Source organism: Anopheles maculipalpis, chromosome 3RL (genome assembly GCF_943734695.1).
Source record: "Anopheles maculipalpis chromosome 3RL, idAnoMacuDA_375_x, whole genome shotgun sequence".
Classification (NCBI taxonomy): Eukaryota; Metazoa; Arthropoda; class Insecta; order Diptera; family Culicidae; genus Anopheles; species Anopheles maculipalpis.
In genome coordinates this window covers 9,701,392-9,717,562 of record NC_064872.1, presented here as the reverse complement: position 1 = coordinate 9,717,562, position 16,171 = coordinate 9,701,392, and the positions used below count along the sequence as shown (strand labels likewise).

The 16,171-nt window shown below is 43.5% G+C and overlaps 9 protein-coding genes across 10 annotated transcripts in view; 5 read left to right on the top strand and 4 right to left on the bottom strand.

Annotated features, from left to right (window-relative positions):
* Nucleotides 1-15,509, bottom strand: part of LOC126564326 (pH-sensitive chloride channel 2) — a 31,866-nt gene extending 16,357 nt beyond the window's left edge. Inside the window, exon 1 of the mRNA XM_050221332.1 lies at nt 15,504-15,509. The gene's annotated coding sequence lies outside the window, so the exon portion shown is untranslated. The remainder of the gene's footprint in view (nt 1-15,503) is intronic.
* LOC126564707 (homogentisate 1,2-dioxygenase) overlaps nt 1-16,171 on the top strand; it is a 650,355-nt gene that overhangs the window by 137,792 nt on the left and 496,392 nt on the right. For both annotated transcript variants that reach the window (XM_050221799.1, XM_050221798.1), the window contains exon 2: nt 15,756-15,773. In XM_050221799.1, coding sequence (XP_050077756.1) covers nt 15,759-15,773 — 15 coding nt within the window. In that variant the 5' untranslated portion in view covers nt 15,756-15,758. The remainder of the gene's footprint in view (nt 1-15,755; nt 15,774-16,171) is intronic.
* LOC126565684 (uncharacterized) overlaps nt 1-16,171 on the top strand; it is a 343,737-nt gene that overhangs the window by 305,971 nt on the left and 21,595 nt on the right. The gene's annotated exons all lie outside the window — the stretch shown is intronic.
* Nucleotides 2,975-5,511, bottom strand: LOC126564128 (transducin beta-like protein 3). Its single transcript, XM_050221065.1, has 2 exons — nt 5,441-5,511; nt 2,975-5,378 (listed from the first exon to the last, which is right to left on the bottom strand). The coding sequence occupies exons 1-2, from the start codon at nt 5,467-5,469 to the stop codon at nt 3,011-3,013; spliced, it is 2,397 nt and encodes a 798-aa protein (XP_050077022.1). The 5' UTR covers nt 5,470-5,511; the 3' UTR covers nt 2,975-3,010.
* Nucleotides 5,768-6,527, top strand: LOC126565330 (transmembrane protein 186). The gene is made up of 2 exons (XM_050222501.1): nt 5,768-6,146; nt 6,214-6,527. Exons 1-2 carry the CDS (start codon nt 5,768-5,770, stop codon nt 6,525-6,527), a joined length of 693 nt encoding a protein of 230 aa, XP_050078458.1.
* On the top strand, nt 7,107-7,766 carry LOC126565423 (28S ribosomal protein S7, mitochondrial). The gene has a single exon (XM_050222604.1). It carries the CDS (start codon nt 7,152-7,154, stop codon nt 7,761-7,763), a length of 612 nt encoding a protein of 203 aa, XP_050078561.1. The 5' UTR covers nt 7,107-7,151; the 3' UTR covers nt 7,764-7,766.
* Nucleotides 7,821-9,067, bottom strand: LOC126564954 (glyoxylate reductase/hydroxypyruvate reductase-like). Its single transcript, XM_050222085.1, has 3 exons — nt 8,903-9,067; nt 8,055-8,827; nt 7,821-7,966 (listed from the first exon to the last, which is right to left on the bottom strand). Exons 1-3 carry the CDS (start codon nt 9,049-9,051, stop codon nt 7,842-7,844), a joined length of 1,047 nt encoding a protein of 348 aa, XP_050078042.1. The 5' UTR covers nt 9,052-9,067; the 3' UTR covers nt 7,821-7,841.
* Nucleotides 10,191-11,583, top strand: LOC126565148 (glyoxylate reductase/hydroxypyruvate reductase-like). The gene is made up of 3 exons (XM_050222296.1): nt 10,191-10,261; nt 10,653-11,398; nt 11,468-11,583. Exons 1-3 carry the CDS (start codon nt 10,191-10,193, stop codon nt 11,581-11,583), a joined length of 933 nt encoding a protein of 310 aa, XP_050078253.1.
* Nucleotides 12,219-13,411, bottom strand: LOC126560389 (glyoxylate reductase/hydroxypyruvate reductase-like; the record flags this gene model as incomplete). The annotated part of the gene is made up of 3 exons (XM_050216349.1): nt 12,219-12,351; nt 12,443-13,215; nt 13,284-13,411. Coding segments are annotated over 3 exons (1,023 nt in total), but the record flags the coding sequence as incomplete, so codon positions are not given.

Below are 16,171 nucleotides of genomic sequence, written 5' to 3'. Positions count from 1 at the left end.
CAATTCTGGTTCGAGGAACATGTTTGTGCGAACATTATTACAATATGCTGGGGCTGTTATTTGAGCAAGGAATGACGTACCTTGCTTTTATTACGTTTATACAGAAGCCCACAAGAAGAGCAGGACAAATAAGGAACCAAGACAACAATCAGTTGCAGCACGTGTTACGGCAACTAAATCACAGACGATGCGTTAAGCTGCTAGGGGAGTAAGTAAATGCTTGTAATTAAGTGTACTAAAGAATGGCAGAACAATAAGCAAGCAAGCAAGATATTAAATCGCTCCAGTTTGTCCACACCTCACGGGCACACAAGCAATGAAGTTGTCATAATCCAATAGGGAACGGACGCGTCGCGGCCACCAAATATCGGATGAGCAAATATTTGATCGCGACGGTAATTAGTGTACACTGGCGCGCAGAACCACCCGCCTTGGGGCCCTGCAAGTGATCGCGTACACCGTACTACAATTGCGTCAGCTGGGGCGCTTTGGGACAAATATTGGATCACTGCAAATGAGTAAAACAAATAGCACATTTTTGAAAAGGGATTTCTGGCTGTAGATAAGAACATGCCGAGGTGTCTAGAAAAAAGAAAAGGGTAGAAAACGAGGGCTAGAACATTTCTCTTCGCAGGAAGTTTGAGGTTACGGTCTCGGTTACCGGAGCAATGTGAGATCCCCGGGAGAAGAGTTCCGCACTTAATTAAACCGCATCGGAAGATGGGAGACGCAGCATACCAATTACGATACCGCCGGTGTCATGCACCGCACCCGGCAAGGTGTGAATACTAATTACCAGGTGACTTTGAAGTGCGCTCCCATCCAAAAGGTAGTGATAATGGTGGTGGAAAGGACAATCCATAATGGGAAATTTGTGGCGGCCAGCAGGGCGGCACGGTTCATTATTTGTAAGATAATTGTTGATAAAAGCGGGCGAAAAGGGCAATGGTTGGTTTGTGGGTTATTCTCGTTGAACGACTGCTCGGTGGATTGTGCAGAAAACGTTGAATCATAGCAATGAATTGTGATGATTGTTGTAATAAGAAGAAAATGTGGCATAAAATGTATGATTAAGCATGAGAGATAACCGACATTGTCTTTCAATTAAATCAGGGTTACGGGGTTAGTATTTCCAGTGACATTATAGTATGGTAATAAGTGTGTGGCATTGTTTTTGGTAAGAATACCATGACTAACAATTAACTGGAATGGCTCATTGCTGAGACCCCTTCATTAGGAGAGTCTCACTTGGGTGGGAACTCCTGCTACTGAGGTGTTGAGCCCTCTGGAAATCGGTTTTCGACACCTCAGAAGACTGTTCATTCACTTTAAAGTTGTCTAGACTTGGTTTATTGCCGATAGTTGGTTGAATATTGATTAATTTGAGTTTAAAATGCATCTGAGACCTCTTTAGGTAAGTATTGCTTGGACTCCTGAAGCGATGAGGCTTCTGGAAGTCGAAGCATTGGTTGAATATTGTTTGATTTGAGTTTGACTTCATCTGAAACCCTAGAATGGCAGTTTCACTTGGACTTGTGAAGCAATGAGGCCTCTGGAAATCATTTTTCGTCATCTCAGGAGTTCTTAATTTCATTTGAAAGATGAATAGACTTGGCTCGAAAATTGCTGGATTTATGTTTAGACTTCATCTAAGGCGCCTTCAGGCAAATGTAGCTTGGACTCCTGAAGCGATGAGTCCACTGGTAATCGTTTTTCGGAATCTCACCATTCAACGTATGTAAATCATCTTCTATGGCTTGGTGTGAATTGCGAGGGCGCATCTCTACAAATTGGCAAGTTGGTGAACATTCAAATGGACCAAAATGATTGCTGTCTGAGGGCAGAATTTGCACAAATCGACGAACATTGTGTTTCTTACTGACTGATTGTCAGACAAGTCAGCAAGATGGGAGAAGGTTTATTCCTCCAATTGTGTATTTAGAACTCTAAGCTCCGACAAATTTGAACACCTTTGAGATACGGATCCCTTTAAACAGAACTTTTTATTTTAATAAAAAATACTCGGGATAAGTGCCCTAATTATCAACTTTCGGAGAAGAAAATGTCTTCCAATCATAATGAATTTAAAATAATAAAAAATTGGAGATATATGCAAGAGGGCTTGACATGTTTCAATTAATGTTTACAATTTTATAATTCGTTGTACAGCAATTGCAATTTTTGTAAGTAAATGATAAAACAATGTTAGAAAACTTCAGTACATGAATTAGCTAAACAATAGTATAAAATTAAATTATTAAAAAACGAAGAATAATAGAAAATATGCAAAAGAAAATCACCAGACACGTTGTTACTTATAAAAATTGTAACGCCACAATTGAGAAAAAGTGAATAAATAACTCATCCAGATAAAAGTAGTTGAACAATTGCTGTAAAAAGTTAGCTACGATTTTATGCTCACAATTTACTATTAATGTTCTTATCACAAATACACTATCATAAGCAAAGTCCGTCCTGGTTCATCAATGAATGCAAAAAAGAGGTTCATTCGAAATCCACACTACACGAAAGTCCAAAAACCTTGCCATTTCAAATTAATCTCCATTTCAACCTCCCTTTACCAACACCCTTGAGTTGTACATTACCGGTGCAAATGGTTAAACTTGACTTACTTTTTCGTCCCGCAGCTAAAGCTCGCTCTGGTTGAAAGCAGTTTTATTAGTACGAGCACATCCCGCGTACCGGGACGTATCGTATCTGTAACGTATCTAAACAAAGCCGGTCGGTAAACAAACGTTTGTGAATAAATTAACCACGTTTACTGCTCTCGACCAGGATTATCACGACGATGGACGATTGGTACGAAACTTTCTAGCATCTAGCGGACTACAACGGGCCGCTGATGTTGAGTAATCTAAACTAAACCAATACAGGTGTAGACACCAGAGCAGAAAGAAAAAAAGACGACTAGAAATGGTTTAACAGCGGACAAAATACGCGTAAAAAATTACGCTATCCTTTATTTCTTTTTTAAATTTAACTCTTGCATTTAATCCATCTTGGTCGCATGCGGTTGCATACAGTGCAGCGAGTACTCGACAAACTTTAGGTCCTTCATGTACTCGGTCAGCCGCTTAAAGTGTCGCTCGGTATACGGAAGCGATGCCTCCAGATGTTTGTTGAGCTCACTCACCTGAAACCGTCCGGCCAGTGTTTCCTGCAGTAGCACTTGCAGCGCTAGTTGCGCGGGTCGACAATTTTTGCTATTCGTGTTCCATTCGATCGCGTGTTTTAGAAGACGTTCTTTATGATCGTTGGAAAGTTTGCGCACCGTATCGTCCAGACCTTGCTCTTGCGTTTTGATGACTTCGTTTACGATTTTTAACGTGCTCAGTGGTCGATCGAGGTTCAACGATAGACGTAACGCTTTCAGCAGCTTTCGCTCGCTTAGCAAATTTTTAAGCTCCTGTTCCTGGAGTAGCGTTTCCTTGCGCTGGTCCAATTGCTGCTGTCGTTTAATGTCCGTTACATCGTACCACTGGATGAGCTGCGAATCGGAACCTCCACTGTAGAAGACACTTTCATCCCGTGTCACACACAACGCCCAGATACGGTTCTCGTGTCGATCCAACGTTTGCAGACATTCGGAAGTTTTGATCGACCATAGTTTTAGCAATCCGTCCGCACCGGCCGACAGTAGTTGCATACCATTGGAAAGAAATTCAACCCGCAGTACAGAACTATCGTGTCCTTCGAACGTTTTTAGGCAGGTCATATCTTCCAGTGACCAAAGCTTGATGCAACAATCGGCTGCATTGGTGAGCAGGATTTGATCTACAGGTGAAAACCGTACCGCCCAGATTCCACGTGTATGGCCTCGGAAAACGCCTACAACACTTAGATCACTGGCATCCCATAGTTTTGCTGTTTTATCCTGCGAACCCGTCGCTATTAATCGATCGTTTGGTGAAATGCACACGCAATTGATGTCCTTCTCGTGAGCCAACTCGGTCAGAGAACACTGCAACCGGGGCAGCTCGTTCTCTGTTTCCTCTTTAAACTTTTTCGGGATCTTCCACGTCTTCAAGCAACGGTCCTGGCTAACGCTAGCACACAAACTTCCCGAATGCTTGCTCAGCGTAACACATCCGACCGTGTTCGTGTGCTTCAGCCCGATTGCAACACACTGAATGGTGAAGGGCTCTTCGCTGAAACTCCACAACCGGATCGAATGATCTTTCGACGACGAAAGTAGATATCGATCGTTAGCGGCCAGTGACATTACAATGTCCGTGTGACCCTTTACCAGCTGACAGTTCATCGTGTTAACGTCGTACACCTTAAAGTCATTACTGTTGGTGGCCATCGCTAGGTAACGGTCTTGCTTGCCGACCAGAATTAAATCAAGAATTTCATCGCTAAACCCAGACAGCTGGTGAGCACAGTCGAAGCTTTCGCATTCATGCACCAGAATGTTATGGTCGGCCGATACAATGGCCATCCGACCGAGGGATTCGCTGTAGAATAGATGCGTTATCGCTAGGCCACCTTCCTCCGATGCTTTCGCTACCAGACTGTTCCATTGCTTGTAGACTATCTTTGCTCCGGTCATTTCCCATACCTTCACCACGCCTTCTTCCCCACCGCACGCCGCATAAACCTTGTTTTGCTTCAGCTTAACTCCTCCGATCGTTATACCAGTCGGTAACACAATAACAGATTCAAGCGATTCGTAAACTGGAATCGTTTTAACCGCTTGCTGAGTTTCAAAGTTCCATAAGATGAGAATTTTATCCCTTCCGGACGAAACGATGTGCGTACGGTCGGGTGAAAACGACACACCCGTCACCCGCGAAAAGTGTCCTTCAAACGTTTTAATCAGCTTGCGCGATTCATAGTTCCAGGCGTGTATCTTCGTACCATCACCAACCGCTACCAAAGTTTTGCTCTCCTCGTCCGGGTGGAACACAATCACGTTGATCATCCCTTCACAACCGCGTACCGTACCGAGACAAACCTGCTCGTTCGGATCCCAAAGCCGGATGGTCGAATCAGTACCACCGCTCGCAATTACACTGTCGGATGGATTAAAAACCAACCGCGAGATTGGTCCCTGGTGCATGGTTTTCCACATCTTCTGAACTGTCGGTGTTTCACCGTTCCACAGCTTAAGCAAACCGGACCGATGGGCGGATACGATGCTCGTGCCCTTGTTGCTGATGGCAAAGGTAAAGATGACATCCTCCACAATTTCACTATCCGTTTGCTGTTCGCCGAGCGTGATCGGTTCGTGCAGATTGTCGATCGATACGATGCTTATGGTGCCTTGGTTTTGGCACATAAATTGCTTACCATCCGGGCTCCACGCAACTGTGCCACCGGTGTAAAACGCTTTGTACTGTTGTTTGAGCTCGTACCTGCAATGCAAAAATGGTGATTGTGGTGAATACTGATTGAACTATCCCAACCCATTACTCACACTTCTTTTAGCTTCACTTTTGTACTCATTTTGCACAACTTTTTATGTTAAAAACTTGCAAAATATTGTCGGGAAAGTATTGTTTCCTCGGCGCACGTGTTTTGAACTACGGATTGTTTTGACTTTTCGTGAGCGAGCGAGATTTGACAGCAGTTTGTTTACATCGCGGTTGCCGCTCTAGTACTGCACCGTGCGTGCATGTGTGGTTGTCAAAGTTTCGTTTGCTTTGCAATATTTTGTAGCGAATAGTTTCTCTTATTTCCCGCGATTAGCCGGTCAGAAACGAAGTATTTTGTACAATTAAAGAGTTCTGACATAATTTCCAACATGCTTCGAACGGCGCGCATCCTCCAGAGTGTGTACAATAGGAATCTTTTTGTTATATCATCATCGGTCCTCCGGCAGCCAGCCTTCTTCACGCAACTAAACATCAACAGACCCTCATTCGGGGGGTTGGCGAAACATTGTTCCACAAAATCGGCACTGACCAGCACGGAACCACCATCTGCATCCAACAAAGAAAATGAGACACAAACTACGAATTGGAACACTATTTACCACTTCCCGTCGATCATGCTTACCGCGTCGCTGAAAAGGCTAAAATACTATCCAATGATTTTCACCGGCATATCCGTTCCAATATCGATGGGATTAGCGTACTTCGACATCTGGTCACTGACCACAGCAGAAATCGTTGGAGCAATCGGTACGGTGTAATATATCCCGTAAACAAGAATTTTTGAAAAGAATGCATTCTTTGCTTCCCTTTTCAGGTTTTACCACAACGCTGACCTTTTCACTGTTTGGATTGATAACCGATAACCTGATAGGGTTTGTGTATTGCGACGAACGGTTGAGCAAGGTGAAGATATCATTTCTGGACGGGAAAGGAAAGCGACAAAATCGGATATATTCCGTGGATGATTTGGTCCCTAGAACGGAACTGCCCAAATCATTTCTGAAGCTTTACTTTCCGGTAAAGAATCACGAAAACGGCGATGTGTATAAGCTCGTACACCAGTACGGGGAAATCTACGACGTGCAAGCTTTTAACAAAATATTTGGCCATGAAGTTGTTAGCAAGTAGAGGCACTAGGGACAAGAGTAGGACAATAAAGAGTGTATTGTTTGTAATTTATTGAAACGAAGTTGGAATTACTACTTACTTACATACTCATCAGGCGCTACAAATGCTTCGCGGTATTTTCCTGCAGCTCTAGTGCTGCACCTCCGTTTTTGATCAGCGTGGCTACTCTTCCGTCGCTGCCAGGTGCCTTGCTTTCTTGAGCCGACGGATAGCCTTTCGGGTTTCGTCAAGGCTAGGTCTTGGCAGTTGATTACTACACCAGCATCGAAAAGTAATTTTAATTTTAATTTCGTTTCAACAGAAATTGTAAACAAATGTCAAATCAAATGCAAATTTTGACAATCCCTTTTGATTGTTTACGTCCTGTCAAAGTGATCAACAAAAGTCTCTTGGTGTGGTGTAGTGGAAAACCGTGCCGGGGGAAAGTTATGTTTTGCATTTAATTTTGTGCAATTTTCCATCGTTCTGTGTCCCATAATGCTTCGAAGAATAGTGTGCACAATTGTGCAAAGGTAAGACACACTAATAATTGCACAGCGACTTAAACAAATAATCAAAACACTCACACACTTCTTCCCGGATAGGCACGGAACAGCAGCACAATGTGTCGTGCCGGTAGCACGAATGTCCCAGTACGGGCCACATTTTATTGAACCAATCGTTAACCGGGAAAAAATCGAAGAACTACAAACAACCGGTGATCTGTCGAAAATATCCCACATACCGGTAAAGGCAGCACTCAACAACCAGAACTGTTCCGTGTTTTACGATCCGCTCGTAAGCCAGTTTACAAATTATGTAATGAAACAGGGCAACAAACAACTTGCCCGTGAGCTGGTTGAGAAAGGGTTCGAAAACATTAAACGACTACAGCTGGAACGCTATCATCTGTCGGAATCGGAAGAGGAAAAGGCAAAGTTGGAACTAAATCCAAGGAAACTGCTGCACCTGGCAGTGGAAAATTGTCGCCCCCTGCTGCAGCTGACACCGATCAAGCGTGGAGGAGTGCGGTACCAGGTACCGATACCGATTACCGAGAAACGGTCGTACTTTATCGCGATGAAGTGGTTGCTAGAAGCGATCCGCGAGAAGGAACGGACGGTACACTTTCCGGAGAAGATGGCATGGGAAATATTGGATGCGGCAGCGAATCAGGGAAAGGTAGTAAAGCGGAAACACGAGTTGCATCGGCAGTGTGAAGCTAATCGTGCCTATGCACATTACCGTTGGAGCTAAGAAGGGAACCAGTGACCACAGGAAGCCCACATTTATGCAGAGTTAATAAAGAGTAAATTAAACGAATATATATTTATTTTATGATTTATGGAACGGTGCAACAAGGGACCCACCTGCAAGAACGGAAAGAACGTTGTTGGCGGTGATCGTAAACATATCAAGCAGGCTTTGCTTAGTAGCCGTTCCGAGGTGAGGGACCACCACTGGAATATGAATGATAAAAATTAATAATTATTACATAATTAACATTATTAATTCAAATACAAGAAAAGGGTATTTCAATATAATTACCACAGTTCGGTAGCGATAGGAGCGGATCATTCGTATCCAACGGTTCCGGTGTCATCACATCCAAACCGGCAGCAAAAATCGTCCCATTTGTCAACGCCTCTACCAACGCCGGTTGATCGACGATCCCTCCGCGTGCTACATTGATCAGCACGCTGGACGGTTTCATCAATGCAAACGTTTCCCGATTAAACATATTTGCCGTTTCACCCGTTAGCGGACAGGCAATAAATACGAAATCACTTTCCCGAAGTAGTGTAGCAAAATCCACATAAGAAGCACCGCTTCCACCTTGTTCAGCTTCCACCTTTCGATTCCTACCCGTATACAGACACCTTCCAATGTCGAAACCTTTCAAGCGTTTCAAGATCGTCTGTCCAATCCCACCAAACCCAACGATACCGACTGTCGAACCGGGAACATCTTGTCCCAGCATCCACTGTGGTCGCATTTCCCATTGACCGGTTGCAATCTTCATCCGGCCTTCGTGAAAACGTCTAGCCGCAGCCAACATTAAACCGATCGCAATGTCCGCTACCGGATCGTTTACAACCTTCGGCGTATGGCCAAGAGCAATACCGCGCTTGCTGAACTCTTCTGCAGCTACATAATCCATCCCGGAAGTCATCGTAGAAACCACCTTCAGCTGCTGACCAGCTACATCCAATGCTTCCGAATCGAGCCGATCTGCGGTAAGCCATAGAATTCCTTCCGCACCGGAAATGGAACGCAATATATCGGACCGGTTTGTTCCTTCACACACAGTCACATCACATCTGTGGAGAGGAAGGAGAGGAAAGTGGGCTTAAATAACTACCAAGGGTCAAGAAGACAAGGTCACGAATACAAACTTTTGCTTGAGCGTATCGATGTACCGGCTAGGAATGTCGGAACACGTAATGGCCAGCTTCGGACGGTGGGCACCAAAGTTGAGTTGTTCTACCAAAAGATCCAGCATCTTTGGGAGAGATCGCGTTAAGCGTACTAAACCGGTACGCATGATAAGCGCAACGATTTACAAAAAGGGTCACAGTAAACACTTGATTCTTTTGCTTTTTTTCCTCAATGGTTCAAGCTTAATGGTAAATAGTTCTATGAAATACAATAAAAACATTTTTTACGATCACCACGTGGTTGGTATAAATTTCAAATTTAATTATAAAAAAACACGTGTTTAGCTTTTTCGACATATTTTAAATTTTCTTGCTAAAATCTGATACCTAAATCAGGGCATCAGATTTGTACCCTGTCGAATGTCAGATATTTGAATGGCAAAGCTGCAGCGGATATCTAGGATGCAAAAAGCAGTAGAGATCAGAACTACAACAGTCGTCATACCAAGATGTAGTCGCCATACCTAGACGAAGTCATCTGGCAAGTTGGGAGTTGTTAAAGATGGGGTATTTTATCAGTCCTGAACGTCCCCAAGCTGGTTTTGGTGAAGGAGATTTTACCACCGACCAAATTTTGTACTCTGCCATTTAATCAAAGCAGATTATCAAATGACGGCAATGATCTCGAGGTGGTAGGCGAGTTTTGGTACCGTGCTACGATCGTAACTTTGGATAAAAATCTAAGCAGCGATATCCGGAGACAAATTGTACACTTGGCGAAATTTTCGACAAGATGGATGCTGTCCTCGCGTCCGAGGATTCTGCAAAACGATATGAGACCTGGTAATGCGTGATGTCAGGTGATGAAGTGATGTCAGCTGATGAAATCTGATGTCATCTAAATTTGGACAAATAAAGCTTACTCACTTTCGTTTGTAAATGTTTTCTTTCATACATGATTGCTGCCCTTTACGGTAATTTTCGTTTTCCATGCTGAACAAACAGATCTAGCTGATAGTAACGTTCAAGCATACTTTCACCGATGCCTCTGAGGAGGTCTCGTAAAACATTTCGTGTTTTTGATTATGCGTATTGTCTAAAAAGAGCAAGTGTTATCAATTGTGTTCGTGCTTTAGTGGGTACAAAATAAATTCATTCGAGGCGTGGGCTTTTCATTCGGGTTTCGATCGTGCAGAAGTATTGATTCAATTAGAGATTCTTAAAGATGAAGATGCTCCTGTTGTTGCTGGTTTTCGTTTGTATATTGTACATTTTCCATCGCTAGAAAAGCGTATCCTGTTGAGCCATGCAACGTCCACGAGTGTTGGTAACGCATCATCAGGTGCAACCGGTAGCATTGGAATTACTGCGCCTGGAGTAAGTATGTTTAAGATATTGTTCTTCTCAAAGTAACGTAAAGCTTTGTAAGGAGGTAAAGTGCATCAGAAGTGGCAGAAGATCTTGGACAAGATCGGCATTATTATAAAAAGTTCCTAGTCCAAACAAACCATTAATTCTTGGGTATAAAACAACCTGAAAGTGAGCATTTCGTTGAAAAAAGTCTCCACAATCTCGTCAATAGGGGTTTTTGAGAGATCCTAATTTAAAATTAGGATCTCTCAAAAAAAAATTTTAACTTTAATTTTTTTTTACCAGTAACAGAGGATTCACCGATCTCCAAGACTAGTTCTTAAGCATACTATTTGGTCAAATGATGAAAAGAGATAAAATCGTTTTTCGGTGCCATTGCCGTTCTCTTACCTTGCAGCTGTGACGTGGTCGTACCAACAGAGGACTTTCCAACCCGTGCTCAGATACTCAAACTCTGTCCGGGCGTTGATGGACTGCTGTGGACCAACTACAAGATGAAGCTCGATCGCGAAGTGTTGGATGCATGCGGACCACAGATAAGGGCCATTTCTTTAACGATGAACGGTGTCGATTGTGTGGATACTGAAGAGCTGAAGCGAAGAAACATTCCGCTAGGACACACACCGCACATACCGAATGAAGCAGTTGCGGATTTGGCGATCGGTCTTATGATTATCACAAACGAAGGGTTATTTCAATCTGGCAACATTATACGCATCGCTCGTCGATCCATCCAAGGCAGCACGGTGGGTATTGTTGGATTCGGTGGTATTGGACAAGTTATTGCGAAACGTTTACAAGGGTTCGATATCGGCGCAATCTTATACTGTGGTCGCAATCCAAAAAAGAGTGCAGAAACCTTAAACGCACAACATGTATCGTTCGATGAAATTCTCGCACAATCGGATATCGTTTTTATCAGCTGTCCCTTAAATAACGAGACGTGCCGTTTGTTTGATCGGAGAGCATTTTCAGCGATGAAATCGACCGCCATTTTAATCAACATTGCACGGGGCGCGATAGTAGATGAGACCGCATTGATCGAAGCATTAAAAGGTAGTCAAATACGTGCAGCTGGACTGGACACGGTAACTACGGAACCATTTCTCGCCGATAGTGAACTTTTCCAGTTACCCAATTGTGGTAAGAAAATAGTTGAAGTAATTGTTTTATCAGACTTTTTTGTTACAGATCCCTATAATTTCGTTCCAGTAATTGTACCACATTTAGGAACGGCCACCGAAACAACGCGGGACAAAATGGCGGTACGTGCAGTGGAAAACTTAATGCACGGATTACGGAATGAAACTATGCCATCACAGTTTTGAATCAAAGCTTAATAAAGGACGTGCTAAAACAAATGAAAGGCACTTTTTAATGGCGATACAATACGCGTGTAATGTTAAATTTATTTTATCTTTGACCTTCTTTTTTGTGTATAAATCTATCTGTATAATCAGTCATACGTGAGAGAATCTTTCAAATAGAGTCACATCCAATATAAAATCCCTTTCAATTTACTAGTTTGGTTTCATCATATGGCTCTAAGTGTGATGCTGATAATGCAGCCTTTTTTTGTGTTTTTTTTTACTTTATGTTACAGAGGAACCGGAGTTCTTTTTCTTACACGGTATCCCGAGGATTTTTTGGCGCGATCCCATCTATTTTTTTTTCTCGTCCCGAGGTTTTTTGTTGATTGCCCATATTTTCAGCTTTACAGAGTTCTTCAGAGTGTTCAGAAACTTTTGTTTTTACTTTAAGTTCTATCATACCAAAATGAAACCAAAAATCAGTAAAAGAAACCAACAATATATGTGAATGTGTCGAAAAATTGCGGAACAAGAACAACAACATATGGGCACGCGCCAAAAAACCATAGGAAAGTGTCAAACTTTGCTGGGATACCCTGTAATTCGTACAGTTGCCCATATTAAGTATACGCTAAGGCACCAGATACAGATCAGCTAAAACAATTTAATACGGATAAGGTGAAAACATTGGCGTGTTGGCTATTCCTGCCAACACGTTTAATGCCGCTATTTCGGCCATATTGTTCCGTGTCTGAACCGTAGCGGATCCCAGATGTGGAATGACAACTAAAAAGCGATAAAAAAAGAGTACGCGATCAGTGATAGTATTATCTTGTCGGAGTCGTATCAATAATGATTGATCGGTGCGCACACTTACCTGCATTTGGAAGACTCAACAGCTCATCGTCCGCCGGTAGCGGTTCGGGCGACATTACATCCAATCCAGCAGCAAAGATCGTTCCATTCTTAAGTGCCGCTACCAGCGCTTGCTGATCAACGATTTCGCCACGTGCCACGTTCACCAGTACAGCCGTGCGCTTCATTTTGGAGAGCGTAGTCTCGTTTATCATGTGACGCGTTTCGTTAGTAAGCGGAACGGCGATGAACACGTAATCGCTCTCCTGCAACAGCTCGTCCTGTGGCACCATCTTGGCACCAAGTGCTTCGGCTTCCGGTTTTGGACGGCGGCCCGAATACAGCAGCTGACCAATCTCGAAGCCCTGCAGCCGCCTCGCGATCGTTTGTCCGATACCACCCATTCCGATGATGCCCACCGTACTGCCCTTGATGTCTTGCCCGAGCAGCCACTGGGGGCCGCCCTTCCACTGTGATTGATCGATCGCTAGACGTCCCTCGTGGTACCGCCGGCCGGCTGCAATCATCAGTCCGATGGCGGAATCGGCTACGGCATCGTTCAACACGATCGGGGTGTACCCGAGCGGGAATTTACGCTTCCGGAACTCATCTATATCGACGTAATCCATACCGGCTGACATGGTAGAGATCGCTTTCAGACGTTCACCACCCCGATCCAGAACCTCGCCATTCAGCAGCATATGACCGACCCAAAGAATTCCATCGACTTGACCGGCAAGTTCTAGTATTTCGTCTCTGGTAGCCGGATGACTGCTGGGAAAGATCACATCACATCTAGAATGAAACGAATACCAGGATTAGCATCCAGTATACCAACAGTCAGCCGACAATGGTTTACACACTTTAGCTTCAGTTTGTTGATGCCTTTTTCCGGTGTTTCCTTGTTCGTTACCAGTACAACGGGGCGATTTCCCTGATTCACCATCGTTGGGGATGTTTGTCCACTATGAAAATTAGACAAAAACACAATCAATTACAAAGGGCGTTGGGGTTGAGTGTATTCCTTCACAGCTCGGATTCCTAAATAAATGATGATGTCGTGCTCACAAAGCAGCATTCTGCTAATCACGATTACACACACATACACTGGTACGCACTCCAGCGTACCGTTTGCTCTTATCAACGTTGCCGAAGGTGTAAGCTTTGTTATATTTTTAACATTTCATCAAATATTTCATCAACAATCAACGGGACATACCGTACGGGTGACGTTGAAGTGGCAGTGGCTATTTGTTGTTGATAAACTGTATAAGCTGGACAACGACACACACATATACACACTTTTATTCTACCGGAACTCGCTTCCACATCGGGGTGGGTGGGTTTGATGCTGTTTTTACCTTTGTTCAAAGGGCTCCAATTGAGAGAAACTCGACAGTACAGCTGATTGCAGTTGTGCCACTGCTACGAAAGACGTGTTGTTTACATTGCGGGCTGTTCATTTGACAGTGCACAACCATTGACAGTGCGGGCCAAAAAAAGGAGCGATATTGGATTTTTTTTAATTTTCGTTTACTGCGATTTGAAATTTTACTTATTTTTTAATTGTGTATTTACTTATTACAGAGTTTACTCGGTGGTGGATCAAGATTTGAAGAGTTCTGAAGACTCGTGGAAACTTCTTGGATCGATACACAAGAGGACACATTGGATGATGAGATCCTTGTTTGTCGACAAGGTCCATCGGTAGATTGGAGCCCCTGGACGACGAAATTCTTTGCCTATGAGGTTTCTTGGCAGACGATATTCCTTGGTAACATCAGACTCTCTTCGCTTACGAGGTCACTTTATAGATGAACTTTAACCGACGAAAATTCCTCGGACGATCTTCCAAATCCAGACAAGGCCCCTCGGGTGACAAATTTCCTCCGACAAGGAAGTTTTTTGGACGATAATCTATCGCGAAAAAGTTAAGATCTCCTAAGGCCGAAGCCGGAGCCCGAATACACAAAGAACCATTTCCCTCGATCAACAGATTCAATAAGATATGTCGCAACTTCCATTTCGCTTAGGGCCTCCGAGAGCCTAAATCCGCCACTGTCCAAGTATTATAGGTATTATATTATGACTGCAGTATTAACACTTTCCTGTTCCTGTCTCAAACTCAACGCAGCACATATTAAACATACCTGATAGTACAGATCAAGCCCATCAGACACAAAGTGCGAAAAGTTGATTTTATTGGTATTCCGATCATTTTACTAGACAACAAGACGACCGACTACACGCCTTAGCAATTCACCAGAACACTGATCGACACGAAGTAAATCAAAAATGGCTACAAAAACCAACTTCAAGCGATCCACTATATTACAGCAATAAGTTGGAGATCGTTACACGTTCAATTCTTCACAACGATCGCACATTAACTGGTTCGATCATAAACTACTGGAACGTGAAACCACCTTTGACATCAATATCGGTCGAGCTGGCTAGAGGAAACTGGATTGACAAGGTTTGACCCTACACCCTGGACTGGATCGAATGATTGTGTGCGTAAGTTATGATTCAGCTTCAGCATCTTATCGCCACTAGGCATTATAAAAAGCGCAAAGCAAACAGACAAACTTCATTATCTTATCTGTTAAAACAGCATCGCAGGATTAAAGGAATAATTTCACGTTAAACTTAACCGAAATAGATTCTATTACAAATGATCAATGCATCAGTGACATGCATCGTGAGTCAGCATTTCTAAGTCACCTCAAGTTACCAGTCGATTTGCAAACTACAACGATCGTACCCTCGGATCGTGAAATGGTCAGCAACAACAACCATTCCATGGATGCTGTTTATCGCCAGCAACTGAGACCGAGTGGTAAGAGCGTTCTCGATGCTTTCCCGTCCTGGCAACACAAAACGCGTAAACAAACGACTACGTCACACCCCTGAATGTCCTCCAACCCGCTACAAACCGTCCTATATTGCTGTACGTGCATATCGTCACAAAACCGGACAACGGTTTGAACGAAACACAGGAATCCGGTTTAAGCGGCAGGCCCGCCAAGTTGCCAGTAGAATGATGACGATCGGATTCTGGCTTTGCTGTGAAGGAGACAAACGCAGCGTGGTTGGGGACACACGATGATGGGTTCGGGAATTAGAATATTTTTGAATGCTTAATAACCAACGGAACCAACCCGGGTCACTTCAGTCGACTGCTACAATCCGAACGGTTCAAGTGCTTCTAGGCACGGTTGGCTTGAGAAGAAACATATCTTCTTACTGGTGCGGTGAGCCGTACGATCGCTAGATAAAAGTAAAAGTGTTATCCAACGCATCCGAAACCTCGAGATAATCGTTTCGAAAAAGTCAACATGCCGGAATATCAGGTACGCCGAGTAGTGATGAGACTGTGACTGTGGCCAGAGATAAGACGGATCACACATATGGCAGAGAGATGTGTGTAGTTTAAAAACGGAAGATAAGAAGCCTCATCAAATTATAGCCAACATGCACTAAGAACTTTGTCGGAAAGAAAATTGCGTATCAGTTTGTCCGTGTTTGCCTCACCTTGAGATATTTTGTTCTGTAAGTGGAGTCTGACGAGCCTCCAATCTGTATCCAAGTGAACAACATATCCAAACAGGTTAACTTTACCCGGGCATATAAAAGACAAAACCAGTTTTTCGAACGCAGTATCATTTTCTAATCGTGTTCTTCACAACAACAAAAAATCCTCCGATTGGTCAGGTTGAGGTGGCACCACATTCCATAATTTTTATTTTCT